This window comes from Rhinolophus ferrumequinum, chromosome 6 (genome assembly GCF_004115265.2).
Source record: "Rhinolophus ferrumequinum isolate MPI-CBG mRhiFer1 chromosome 6, mRhiFer1_v1.p, whole genome shotgun sequence".
In the NCBI taxonomy this organism is placed as follows: domain Eukaryota; kingdom Metazoa; phylum Chordata; class Mammalia; order Chiroptera; family Rhinolophidae; genus Rhinolophus; species Rhinolophus ferrumequinum.
This window is the reverse complement of record NC_046289.1, coordinates 18,445,145-18,459,992: the sequence shown is the minus strand read 5'-3', so window position 1 is coordinate 18,459,992 and position 14,848 is coordinate 18,445,145. Positions and strand designations below refer to the sequence as shown.

General features: G+C 40.2%; 1 protein-coding gene across 2 annotated transcripts in view; it reads right to left on the bottom strand.

Annotated features, from left to right (window-relative positions):
• Window positions 1–14,848, bottom strand: part of STON2 (stonin 2) — a 128,407-nt gene that overhangs the window by 67,902 nt on the left and 45,657 nt on the right. For both annotated transcript variants that reach the window (XM_033109591.1, XM_033109592.1), the window contains exon 4: window positions 7,488–7,685. In XM_033109591.1, the coding sequence (XP_032965482.1) occupies window positions 7,488–7,685 (198 nt within the window). The remainder of the gene's footprint in view (window positions 1–7,487; window positions 7,686–14,848) is intronic.

Sequence of the window (14,848 nt, the reverse complement as noted above, 5' to 3'; positions counted from 1 at the left end):
TGGAAAATGCCCCCACAATCCCAGGATTCTCTGCAGGAAAAGGACTCGGTGAAGGGAAAGCAGTAAGTCTCCCGGGACACATTTAGGCTCAAACTAATAATGTGTTGCTTGAGGCAACCAATTTGTACAAACCAACCGATCTTGGAGAGGAGAAGGGGGGTAAACAATTTACGAAAGTAAACCTGGCAGTTTCTCCCGGCCCCCCCCAGAGCCCACCCCCACCTCCTCTCAGGAAAGCTTTTCTTCCCTGATTCCAATTCCGCAGAAAAATGCCACCGTCACAAGTGGTTTCAGAAAGCATGTTGAGTGAGCCCACCCTTCAGCCAGTGAGAAGTGAAAGAATAAAAGAATTTACCTTTCTGTAAAGGTGGTTTACACCAACTAGCCAAGGATACAAAATAGAATTTCTTTTGGGTTCAATTTCTGTTTTTCCACAACTTTAAAAAAATATTCTCTTTCCACAGACTGAATCCTAGTTCTACAATATGAGGAATTCTGAAACTACATTATATTGCTATCATAATAGCTACTCATTATATTCCAGGATTTTGACTTATTTTTGTCTTCCAAGCAAAATATATTCAAGGTAAAAAAAAAAAAAAAAACTAAAAAAAACCCAAACTCATAAAATACAAACATGCCTTAAGAACAAGAATCCCCTGTGCCCCCCTCAGGCACAATGGTAATTACAGTTTGCTGGGAATTTGGGGCCCTGGATCTAGTCTGATGCTCTTCCAGCTGCAGCAGGATTATGACAAAACAGGCAGCAGAGAAACGTGCACCGTCTTGTAAAGTGACATGCAGCCCCAATGATGGTTTCATACCATCCTCTTTTACAAAAATGACAGGAGAAACTTTGGGAGCATCTAAAAAGTTCTTGTTACGAAAATTGGTATCTCGAGTCCATAGCTTTCTACCCAGCATAAACACTTGTTTCTGACGGGGGGAAAAAAAAAAAAAAAAAAAAGAGTCCAAAATCCCTGGGGATATCCTGGTGCTCTGGCAGAGCTCCACTGTTATCAGTTAAATGCAAATGAATCAAGAACATTTGGCCCACATTTGTTTTAAAGCCCATGAGAGTTTAAATACAAAGAAAGTTTGGCAAAATATAGTCTTGGGTCTACTAAATCTAGAATTAAAAAAAAAAAAAGTCAAAGAAGTGTAGCCGAGCCTGTCACAAAGTAACGCTAACTCTGCAAATCCAGAAAAGTTTGTCAGAATATTTCTTTCTTTCTCCGGTTTCCTAACACTCTAGCAAGGGCATGCACTTCCAAGTTTGCCAATATGTATGTTTAGGTTTCTGTACCAGGTGACCAGGTAGGCAGTATGGGTTAATGGAAGACTAAATTTATTTATATATGTAAATATATATGTATTTACATGTACAAGCATAAATTATACATATATGTAGGTCCACACATACATACACATAATTTCAGGTATCTTCAAAGTCTCTAATAAGCGAATTGATACTATGAACCTTCAACGGAGGGAGCATAGTACGACCTAACACACTGGTGCCAGCATCCCAGTTTTTCTTGGGCTGCTGCATGGGACACACTTGAGAGAAATGCTGGACTCTTAACTCCAAACGAGACACAGATGTCTGGGCTGCAGAGGACTCACCACCTGCAATCTCACTCCTTTCATTCATGGGTCCGTCAACAATCATTAAACACCTGCTATGTGCTTCACTCAGTGCTGTCATTCCTCACGCTGCATATATGCCTGAGCTTTATAATCCCACACTTAAATCTACACTTTCCTCGTGCTTAAAGGAAAACCAAAATGGAAGCCCACCACTTCACAGCAGCTTGTGCCATTGCGAACATTTGTGTTTTCTTGTTCCTAGCTGCAATGGGCTTCAAAGGCAGAAGGCTTGTTTTTATTCCCTCGGCCCTCTTACTGTTTATCCATCCATGTAGAACTGGTGGCATTACAGAGCCACGCTGTGAAGATGACAGGATGTGCCTGTCATCTAGGGAAAGGGGACGCTGGGGTGACAGGGGGTGAGAGAGGAAGCCAGTGTTACCAGGGGCCTTGCTTCTTCCCAGTTCTCCTGCCGTTTGCTCTGGAGAGCTGAACCCCAGAGCAAACATCAGCACTGCTGTCCAGCTCTGCCCCACACTCTGGTCTGGCCAAGGCTAGGGGATTTGTTTGCCTTCCTCTTCCAATTATCCCCCTGGTGAGAAGATGAGAAGAGAGTGTAGGCTGCTCAGTCTTTCCCTCCACAATTATGCTGGGCATCAGGATTGCCGCGTGGGGCTGCCAAACCCCTGCCTGCCTCAGATGACAGGGAAGCTGTGGCTGTGCCGGGTGGCGAGCCCCGGGGCCAAGGCCAACAGGCTGGGCTTGGGCCTCCAGAACCCCTCTCCACACAGCAGATGAATCACGGAGCATCTGCCCCGGTGGCTGCTTCACATGCCCCGCTGCCAGGGAAAGCCTGGGCCAGCTGGGCTGAGAGACCTCTTCTTCACCCCTGACTTCCCTCCACAATGCTAAAAGGTGTGGGGTGGGGGGTAGATAAATGACAACTGTCTCCCCGAGGCAGTTCCGCGGGTGCTGAAGCCCCCGCAGGCCTCTGCATTGACCGACCGCTCGCTGCTGAGAACCAACCGCAAAGCCCCTCAGATCCCACACCACCACGCGTGTAAGTTACAGTCTTCTTTGGGGCAAGAAAGGAATAGGCAGTAACTATCCTCATTTCCCACATCAGAGGGAAATGAGGCACAGAGCCATTAAGCTAGGAATTGGCCTTCATTCCCACCGCACTTGGCATCGTGCGAAGCACCCTCCCTCGTGTTCTGTCGCCCTGCCTGGGCAAGGACACGCACTCCATTTCCTGGATGAGGGAGGGAAGCTCTGGGGAGATGACATGCCCGGAGGAAAGAGACACAGATGAGAATCTGCTGCACAGCCTCAGAGGGATTCAGGTTACCCGGACTGAACCATCCAGCCTCGAAGGAGGGCTCTCCCAGAGACGGGGCCCGATCGACCTGTCCCACAAACACAGGGGACCCGATGACACGACTGACAAGCCGGGCCTGCCGAGGAGGCGGAAGGAGAATCTCCCCACCTTCCTCAAGGCTTTTGACAAAAAGGGCAAAGATGGCTTGTCCCATATCTTTGAGGAAAGGGCCAAGAATGAGGATGAAAAGATTCCGTTTTCTGAGTTCTGCCCTTGCTGGGAGAAAGGGCAGACTACCACAATTCCACAAACGACCACAATTCAAGCCAGGGAGTGACGTCCGGTTTGGGGAGGCGTTAATTTAAAACAACAGCCGTGAAAACAAGACACTGTTTTTTTCTCTGTGTGTACATGTATCCAAGTTCAGTTTTGCGAGAAAACAAACAATTGCAGAAGAAATTGGGTCACTTGGAGAAGCTGAGGCGCAGCAGCACATTTAATAATCCTCACTGAGAAGGAGTTGAAAACTATTTGACAGATTCCCTAAATCAGAGCGTCAGATGCAAACAATCAAAAGTGTGTGTGAGGGGGGGTTGTCACCTACCCCAAGGCAACAGACAGATAAATAGGATTCCGGGCCCCAGGGTGGCTCTGGGAGGTGGAAATCTGTGAAAGGCAGCTGTGACAGGTGGTGTCTGTCAGACCCCAGGTTCGAGGCTGGCCCTGCCCCCTTCCAGGTTCTGGGCACTGAGAGGTAACAGGCACTTGGCTCAGTAAAAATCTGGAAAAACCTAAGTGTGGGCCAGAGCTTGATGAAGGAACACGCTCATTGATACTTTTTGATGAGAAATTCCTGGCAGCCTTGCCCCTTGCTGCCTCGATGTTTGTCCTGTACCCCTCAACTTCTGTAGCATTTTACAAAAGTTTATTAAATGGAGTTGATTCCCTTAAAAGTTTCAAAAAATGAAATCTTCAACAACAACAACAAAGGAATAATGTAAGGTTTTTTCCTCTCCCTGTAAATGCAGTGACATTTGCCAGTTTACAGGTTTGGGTTTCCAAGCTGTGTGTGACACGGTTCCTTTCCTCCTGGGTGCTGTTTGTTATTTCATTAAGCTGCTGCAAGGCAGAATGGCATTGGCTTTCTTGTGGGTTTGCTGTGGAACTACAAAGGCTTTCCATGAGTGTCGTTTGAGGAATTTAGCTATTTCTCAATTATGCTTGTTTTCCCTGTAAAAATAAAACTATTAAACTAAAAAAAAAAAAAAAAAAAAAAAAGATTAGCAAGAAGTACAGGGCTCGGCCACAGGCCTGGCTGGGGAGCTCTCCATTGTGTACAGAATCTTTGAAGCTCTCAATAGTTTACTGCTGGGGTAGACGGATAAATGACACAGGCTTAGAAGCACTTGGTCATTCTCCTAAACCTGGTTTTTTCCTTATCTTCCTTCTATCCTGGGACCCAGGGTGAGTTAAAGGCTTTTCAGAGGTCAGGGTGTTCAGGAAGAGCTTCCTGGGGTTCCCACAGCGGGGGCTGCCTGCAGACACTGTCTACATGGCCTGGGGAACTGCTCTCCAAGCCACTGTGTCTCATTTTCCCAGGAGCCTAGAGACACCGCTTGCCACCTCTGGGCCTGGAAGAATAGGTGGAGGTGAGATGTGAAGGAAGACTGCTATCCTAAGCAGATGGAGGCCTTCCCTAGTACCTGGGCCCACCTGGGCCCTTTCTTTATTAAAGATTTACGGTATTTCTTTTCACAATGCAGTGTCTAGAAACTTGTTTACCTAACACGATGCTGTGGCCTCCCAGCAGCCATTGTAAACATTCAGATGATAAGAAAATATTAGCTTCTTCCTCAAGCTCCACCTGCTACACATCTTGATCCTATTTAGGTAAAAAATAACCCCTAAGGCAACAACAACAACAGAAATATAAATTGATATTTATATGCATCCTCTATACCTATGTGTACAGAAGGTCTGGAAGGGAACACAGCAAACGGATAAGTATGATGATCTGGGGGCATCACCAGGTTTGGGAACCACTGGAAAAGGCTTTGGATCTTTGACTGAAATCCAGGTTCATCCATTTCCTAGTGGTGTTCTCTTAGACTAGTTTCTTAACCTTTCACAGACTCAGAGACTCAGTTAGGAAATGGGGAGAATGACACCTGTCTTGCAGGATTCTTGTCAAGGCCAGAAAAGACACATCTGGCACACAGCACACACTCAGTAAGTCTTGGCTATGAGTATTACTACTTCTGCAAAAGAGGACGGTTGCCCAGGAGACCACACCTCCAGGCTCCCTGTAGCCATAGAAAATGCTTCCTACCAAAGGAAAGAACCAAGAGAGAGCATCACTCATCATTCTCCCGTCCTGGTTTTGCATCTGCGTCTCTGGAGTCACCCCAGCCTAGGGGCCATTCAGTTCTTGGTGGGGATTAGCATGTGTTGGCAATTCACCATTTTTTCACCATCACCCCTCACCCCAAATCCATTTTCCACCCTTCTCCACCTGCTCTGTGACCCGGTGGCTGACCTCTGTGGGCTGCCTCACCAGATCTCTCAGTCCTTTGGCTTTGAGCTGGGATCCGCCAATGGGAAGCCCCAGCACAAGGCCTGGGTGTTTTATTCCCCCATTTCTCCCCACTTCAGCAAAGCTCTGGCCGTGGCTCTGTCCTTTCTCTGGCCAGAGCATGGGTGGGGCAGCCCTTCTTCCATCCTTCTAACTCTTGCTGCCTCTGTAAGCAGTCCTCTCATTAAACTCTCTTCAGATAAGCCCTTCTGAGGGTTCCATCTGCTTCCTGCTAGGACTCTGACCAAAACAACAGGGAGGAGGCTTTCTCAGTGTGAAGGGTAACACTGTTAGAAAAGATACTGAAAATAATTATAAGCTTTGGAGGCAGAATAAAAATGTCCAGTTCATGCTAGTACTCTGATTTTCATCATCTGAACCTCCAGGAATTAAAACACTTTTCACCTCAGTTGAGAGGCCGCTGAACAAAGGAATCTGAGCCAGAGATCCTGACTTTTCCTGCAGCGCATAGCCCATTTTCCAGCTCTCTAAAGCACTAGGAAACCTGGGGCAGGAGCAGAAAGGCTGCATCCCCAAGGATCACTTATTCTGTGTCAGGCACTTTGTAGGTTGTGCTGCAGAAATTGACTCACTTAGAGCTGATAACAACCTGGTGAATTAAGTACTATTATTATTCCCATTTTGCAGATGAAGAAACTGAGTCGGAAAGATATTCAGGATTTTGCCTAAGGTCACACAGCTGGCAAATGGCTGAATGAGGATTTGAACCTGAGCATTCGGACTTCAGTGTGTGTGCTCTTAACCAACACATCGTCTGGATCCTCATGGGAAGGCTTGGGAAGGAGGCTGAGAGCAAGGAGAGGAGAAGGAGGAGGCAAGCACAGCCTCTCTTCCTCACTGCTTCAGCTCCTGACAGTGCCTGCCCACCCGTGAAATGCTCCCACAGTGAAGAGGGGGGTGTGGGGCATATTTCAGCCACTGATTGGATCATCAGCCATGGAGATCAACCAGAATTGAGAGAGTGTCCATGAAAACAAAAAATGCTGTAAAGAACTGTGGCTTGTAAAGACAGACTGTGATAAACTAGGATTCTTTGCAATATTATTAAATACCACACTAAACCCTGTCTGAACCTGTTAGTCTGCAAGAGGGATTGCTCTTGCTCCTTGTAGCACCCTGCCCCGCCCAGCACACAACACGAGGGCAAATGGTTACCCATGTTTGAAAACTGATCCAGAGACAAATTCCTAAGCAATATTTTTTGAGAAAAAAATACAAATATTATTGGACATACTGGGTAATTACATGCACAGAGAAGCTACACCAGGAACTCCATCACTTTCAGAGGAAACCAATCTCTCGGGCCAAATAACCAAACACGAAGAACACACAACATCCTTTCCATGCTGTCCTAACTCTAATTAATGCATAGCACGGTGCTTGTTGACAGGCCCGCATTCCACCCCAAAGCCAGCCAGCATTCCATCCTACGCCGACCGGACATTTAATAAATGGACCACGGGATATTACAGACCAATGTACAGCTCAGTTCAGGCACAACAGAATAAACGTAACTGCAAAATGATTTGTACTCTAGACCTGGGGACTGAGTCCTGATCCTCATTCCATTTCACATGACATTTACTTTCTCTCTGCTTAAATCTCCCTCTCTCTTGCTGAAGAGGGAAGACGTGTGGGTGGTAGGAGGAAAGATTCAGCCTTGTGCATCTTACATACAGTTCCGTCATCCAAGAAGAAATGAAATTGACAGCGAACAGTAGTACTTGTACAGATTCATCAGAAAATAACACATTAAGATATACTGTCAAGCAGTTTCCCAATATTAATCATCTGCCAACCAATCAGCCAATCTGTGTACATGTTTTTTTCCAAAGCAATTTTGAATCCCTGAGGATTCCAGCTTTTCAACTGGATGACTATGCTTGAACTCATTCTGTAAACAAAGATGGCTACAGAGACCTTGAGAGTGGCAACAGGTCACCAAAAGTAATTTGCCAAGCCCTCTGGCTTGGTGCTCCATCTTACCTGTCGAGTCAGCCCCAGAAGCCGGGCCACTCATCTGCTCCTCTGTGCTGATGACCTGCAGGTCTGTGTACGAGGGGCCACAACTAGGACTACTGGTGTCTTCAGAATGCGTGGTCCAGCTGCTCTCGGAGGTCGGAGGGCATCTGCCCAGGGAGGTGAAGGAAGGGCACATCCAGCAGGGCATGGTCAATGGTGGGCCTGGGGACAGACCAGAAACCAAAAGCATACAATGTAAACAGTTGTGCTTGGTTTACCTTTAGTGCCTGTCACTTTGATATTGCTCAGATCCTATGAAATCTCAACCGCCACACAAGATAATGAAGAACAGGAAGTATCACTCCATGATAGACAGGGAGAAGCAATTGTCTGAGACCTCACTGTGAGTCAGTATGCAATTCAGTACTACAACTAAGGTCTCATGGCCCTCAAATCAAAAACATAAACAAACAAACAAAAAACTTAGTAAAGAATGAGTAATTTCAGGATTTACTTTTATTTTTAAACTTAGATTTCACCTCCATTCAAACCCAAACTATGTGAGTCTTCCACCCTTACCCTTCCATTCCCTCCCATTTTTAGTTGCACACCAACAATCTCAAGAAAATTCACCAATTTACACTGCTACGAAATAAGAGTAGATATGTGAATATATATAAGTATAGATATGTAAAATATGTGAATATATATCTATATAGCTCTATCTATCTACCTATCTATCTATCTATCTATCTGCATATGGATGTGATATGCCTTTGCTTGCTTTGAGTTTTACTGTAACTGGAGATTCTGCCCGTCATGAATATACAATTGGACATTTACTGGGGCTGCTGACCTGTGATACAACAAAAAATATCTTTAAGGGGGAAATGTATAGGGCTTGGCTTTATCTCCTTGGCCCAGAGCATCAAATAAAGCCTTTCCAAACCACTTTGGAAAGTTTCTTAAAAAAAAAAAAAACACCAAGTTTTCTAATGTCCTGAACTTGTCCAGTTTATTGCTTTCCACAAAGTTTCTCCATTTTGCTGCATAAAAATCTTACTGCAAATTTACTGACAAGTACTGAAAACAAGTGCCAAAAACAGTGTTGGCAGGGAAGGAAAAATGATAAAAGAAACTAGGATTTATTGAGTACCCACGAAATGTCAGACACTTATACAAATGTTATCTCATCCCACCTAGCAATCCCGAGAGATAGGCCGTGGTCTTATTTTACACAATAGGAAACAGATTCAGAGGTTAAGTAGCTTGCCCAAAAAGACTGAGTCAGTTCTTCTGGCTGGGGAATCAAAATTATAGAGTTAAGAAACAAGAAGAGAAAATTGAGATTTAAGAGGGAAGAAAGAATAAATAGTAATATTCATAACATGGCACAAAATATAAAATTATAGAGAATTTTATTCTGTATTCTCTCAGGCATTTATAAGATATATAGGTTCTTTTCTCTGTCTGGAGTACTTACTGTTCAATATCACTGTGGATGGGGGCGGGGTGGGGGGGGGAAGAAGGGTACTATGGAAAGAAACCTCACAGGGTGATGTGATCCTAAATTCCTAACTAGATAGGTTCATCGTGGATAGTCATGTCCCAAGCATATAACATCTTTAGAAAAAGGCTTTTCTTTGCCTTAAGCAAGCTCTGTCCATTATTTCTGTGCATCTAGGTTAACACACCTTTGAAATGCCTTTTCAGATCCCTCCTTCTAAAGCATGACCACCCTCATGAGAGCACATAACCTTGTTAACTATCTTGTAACATCTCCCACCTTCATGTAGTCTTCCTTACATTCCTTCTTTAATTCCAATGCACAAAAGAAACTGCAAATGGTCATTTCTTCCTTTTTCTCTGTCTATAGAGATCTTGCTTCCAGGTGTATCCTCTGTTTGGCTCAAATGATTTATTATAATTCTCTACAGGTTTGGACATTCTGACATTGACAAATAAAATGCAATAACATTATTGAAAATACATTACAGGGTGAGCTAGAGAGTAAAGAATTCTCAGAGGCCAAACGAAAGCTGGAACCCAGAAATGGTAAGCAGAACACACAACCTGATTTTCATACCCTGAAGATTTTGAACAAACTAGGGAGACATTTGATTTGGAATTTTTTAAATCTTGTAAAGAAGGCAAAAGAGAAACAAAAGAAAGGTAAACCCAAGATGGAAAATCTAACAGAATATCTGACACATAAAGTTAGAATTTCCAAAGGGCTTAGTCAAAGGACAAATTTGGAATAACCTCTACCCCCAAGCTGGGGATAGCAAAAAAAATTGTCTTCCTTAAGCCTGGGTGCAGGGCTGAGAGAAAAAAATCTGTTGAGAATTTATAACCCTAAGCTGTCCCACATAGGAGTTTGCACCTAAAATTATTATACTTTTGTGGTTCTGTAAAATCTCCAGTCTGAGAATGTAGATGAAGTATTTCCAGGTTGGTAGTGGCCTCAGGCACTTGGGAAAAACAAATACTAGTCCTTTCTGGAGGAACGTACCTTACAACCAGCCTTTCCAGACAGAAAGTTCCTAAGTTGATGTGCACATGGATTAAAAAAAAAAAATCAAATAAATAAATCATGAAACACGTAAGAAATCAAGTTACCATGAATAAGTGCCAACAAGGTGTGTGTGGTGGGGAAGAAGTGATGTGGAGGGAGGAAGAAGCAGACAGAATCAAACCTGCCAAGAATTCAGACACTAGAATTATTCAGCAGAAAATATAAGTGTGTTTAATATGTTCAAGGAAATAAGAAAAAAATTGAAAACATGAGAAAGGAGCATACAGAGTTGAAAAAGGACTAAATAAACTTCTAGAGAAGAAAAAAATACTACTACAAATACAAAATTGACTGGACAGCACAGAAAGACAAACAGATGAAAATATGAAAAAGAAATTAAAATGCAGGAAAGACAAAGTGAGAAGGTCTCCTAGATATCTAATCTGAGTTCCTAAGAAGCAGAGAAAAAGAATGGGAGACAATATTTGAAAAAATGCTCGCTGAGAGTTTCCCAGAATGTATGAAAGATTTTATTTATCAGCTTAGAAATTCCAAAGTATTGAAAGTAGGGTAACCAAAAACAACTCCACAAGCGGACATCAAAACTATATAAGACCAAAGACAAACAGAAGATCTTAAATAAGATTACTTTCAAAGAAATGACGTTTAGACTGTCAGACAGAATCAACAAATGAAATCCAATATGCTGTTTATAGAAGACATATCTAAAATATAAAGATTCATTGATGATGAAGGTAAAGGGATGGGAAAGCCATACAAGACAAAATATTAATGAAAAATAACTATACATTATACACTTCATAAATTTTAAAGCAAAAAGCTTTATTTATGAGAGAACTACAAGAAAGTGATAAAATTTCAATTCATCAGATATATATAATTATTAGATTGGTTCAAACTAGGCTTTTGCAATTATTTTTAACCTTTTAAACCACAATTATTTTTGCACCAACCTAATATTATAAATATATATAATATTATATATAATATATATAACATATACACACACATAGCCTCAGAGTTGTTAATGCAAAAAATGGACAAAAGTACAGAAAACAAAAAATGTCCATCATCATAATGGAAGATATAAAATTATACCTCTCTCAGTAACTGGTAGATCAACTAGGAAAAAAAATCAAAGAAACGGAAGATATATAAACAACAGAGTGAACAAACTGATCTAATGGTCATACATAGAACACTGCACTCAACAGGTGAAGAATGCATATTCTTCATAACCACACATAGAACACTTATGACAAGTGACCACACACTGACATGAAGGAAGTTTTAACAAATTTCAAAAAACTGATATCTAACAGACTATGAACACTGATCATAATACAATTAAATGCAGAGTTATCTAAACCAGTTATATAAACCAGATAACTAGTACGTATTTATCTAAACTAGATACAAGACAATTTGAAAAAATTTAGAAACTAACAAACATACTTCTCTATATGGTTCTTTGGTCAAAAAAGAAATCACAACGAATACTAGAAAATATTCAAAACCAAACAATAATGAAATTACTATATATGAAAACTGTAAGAATGCAGGTAAGCAGTATTATCAGGGAAAGTTGCATACTTCTATTAGAAAAGAACTTAAATTTAATATGATAAGCTTCCTACTTATCAAGTTACAAAAGGATGAACACAATAAACCAAAGATTGTAAGAAAGAAGTAAATAATAAACGTAAAAGCATAAATTGTTGCACTTTTTAAAAACATACATAGGTAAATAATTCTTTGAGAAGGCTAATAAAATTGAAAAATTGTCAAGGAAAAAAGAGAGCACAAATAACATTAAGAACGAAAAAGTGTACATAATTACAAATGCCATATATATATATATATATATATCTATATATATATCTATATGTCAGTAATTTTCATGTATTTCATTATTGCCCCTGTAAGGAGCATTTTACACATCTTCCCCCTAATCACCCTCTGCCCCTGGAATTCCTCCCCTCCTCCCAACAGAATCTCACAACCAAGAAATTGACATTAATACAATCCACCAGTCTTATTCCCATTTCCCCAGTTTTACACGGACTCGTGTGTGTGTGTGTGTGTGTGTGTTTAGTTCGATGAAATGTTACTAGTTTGTAGGTTTGTGTAGCCCCTCTCCCTCCACAATCAAGATACAGAACAGTTTTTGTTGCCCTTTTATATCCATTCCCACCTCTTCTCCTCACGCCATGTTCCTAACCCCTGGCAACCACTAATTTGTTTTCCATTTCGATCATTTTGTCTTTTCAAGAATGCTACATACATGGAATCATGCAGCATGTAACCTTTCAGGATTGGTTTTTATTACTCAGCATAATGCCTTGAGATTCAGTCAAGGTGCTGAATGTTGTTCAACATTCCATTCCTTTTTATTGCTGAGCAGTAATGCTATGAATGTGCCACAGTTAGCTTAACTATTCACCTGTCACAGGACACCCGGGCTGTTTCTGGTTCTTAACTATTATGAGTAAAGGTACCACGAACATTTGTGTATTGATTTTTATGAACATAAGTTTCCATTTTTTACTGTTGGGTTTTGAGGTTTCTTTCTACATTCTAGATAATTCTGCTTTGTTGCATATGTGGTTTGCTAATATTTTCTCTCAGTCTGTAGCTTGTCTCATTATCCTTTTAGCAGGGTCTTCTGCAAAGCTAAAATTTTTAATTTTGATAAGGTCCAACTTATCAATTCCCCTTGAATTTTGATACCAAGATATATTGTATGTCTATTATATACTGTGTATATAGCTATGTTGCACACATAAAAAGATTTTTTGGCAACCCAAGAACTATTTTCAGCCCCTTTGGGGGTAAATACACCCTGGTGAGAATGTATGCGTTAACATTACAAAAGCAATTAATGTAATTAGAGCCTACTAATAAATTATAAAAGTAATAATTTTAGCAAGGTATTTGTGATTTAAAATATATATCTATATAAAAACGAATTGCATTTATAAAAAACAGCAAAAAGTATTTAGAAAATAAAATTTAAAACAAGATAGCATTTATAACATCAACAGGTTAGCTCAGTTGGTTAGAGTGTGGTGCTAGTGACACCATGGTTGCCAGTTCCATCCCTGCATGGGCCACTGTGAGCTGTGCCCTCCTTTAAAAAAAAAAAAAAAAAAAAAAAAAAGAAGGAAAATAACATCAACAAAAAAATATAAAGCATATATAGTAAAAATCTAACAAAAGATGTGTAAGAGCTCAGAGGAGATAATTCTAAAATTTATTAACAGATTGTAGAGAAGACCTAAATAAATGGAGAAATATACTATATTTAGGGATTGAAAGATTTAATGTTGTAAAGATGTTAATTGTCCCCATATTGGTTTATAGATTTATTGCATTCTCAATCAAAATCCTAGCATGGATTTGTCCCTCGTATTACTGAGCAAAATCACACAATTTAGATTATTAATATAATAAAAAATTAATAATGTAAATATATATTTTAAATAACAGAAATAATATTTGAAAAATACTATATGAAAAAAATGCAATTAGACTCCTACTTCACACCATACAGAAAAATCAATTCTAAGTGGACTGAATGTCAAAGTGTGAAAGGTTACACAAAAACTATTTCAGGAGACATGTAACTAAATATACTCATGACTTCAGGATAGAGAAAAGATTTTCTTTACCAAGACACGGAAAGCACTAAGCATAAAAGAAAAATAAACAAATTTCATATCACTAAAATTAAGAACTTCTTTTCACCAAAAGGTACCACAGCGTGAAAAGATTATCCACAAGGTAGGAGATAATATCTGCCATACATCATACCCACATGGAACGTCTAGAAATCAGCAAGAAAAAGGGAGAGACCCCAACAAGAATATACTTGAATAGGCATTTTATGAAGGAAAAAACCCAAATTAAAAAAAAAAGATGCTCAACCTCATTAACTAGAAAATGCAATCCAGTAAACTAGAAAATCTAATAATCTATACAATGCAAATAAAACCATATGAGACACCATTACTCCCCACTTCCCTTTCTTCCTGCCTCCTCATGACAAACAGAAAACTATGACAACCAAGGTGAGGAAGTGGGGCCACAGCCTCTCTTATATATGGCTGACAAGAGAGGAAATTGATGTTATGTGATAAAGTTGAAGATAAACACACCCTACAACACAGCAGTTCCCCCCTCTGAGTTTTTCATACAAGAGAATCACTTGCATATACAAGTATGTTCACCAGGATTTATGTTAAGAATGTTCATAGAAAAACAAAAAGAATGCTCATAGAAGCACATTCTTAACTTGTGAAAAAGTAGAAACGACTCAAATACCCATCAATAATAGAAAGGATAAATGAACTGCAGTATATTAATATAATGGAAATCACAGCAATAAAAACTAAAGGAACTATAGCTACAGGCAGTAACATGGAAAAATCTCACATAATGTTGTATTAAAGGAGCAAGCCATAAAATAATACATGCAGTATTATTTCATTTATATAAAGTTCAAAAAGGGGTGAAACTCAATTATATCATTCTCAATGCATGTGTAGGTAGGAAAGCTGTTAAGAAAAGTAATGCAATTACTATCACAAAACCCAAGAAGGTGGTGATCTAGGAGGGAGTGAAGGGGATGTCTGGGAGGAGGAGGGAAACATGGCAGCTTCTGGGTGACGGCCATATTCTATTTATTAAACTGGGTGATAGGTTTTACTATTGTTCTTTATAATTTAATATACATATAAAATATGTTCCTTTTATTAAAAAATAAAAATTTAATATACATTTAAAATATATAACGTACATTTAAAATATGTGCCTTGACACAGTTAATAAAGCTTATTAACATCGCACA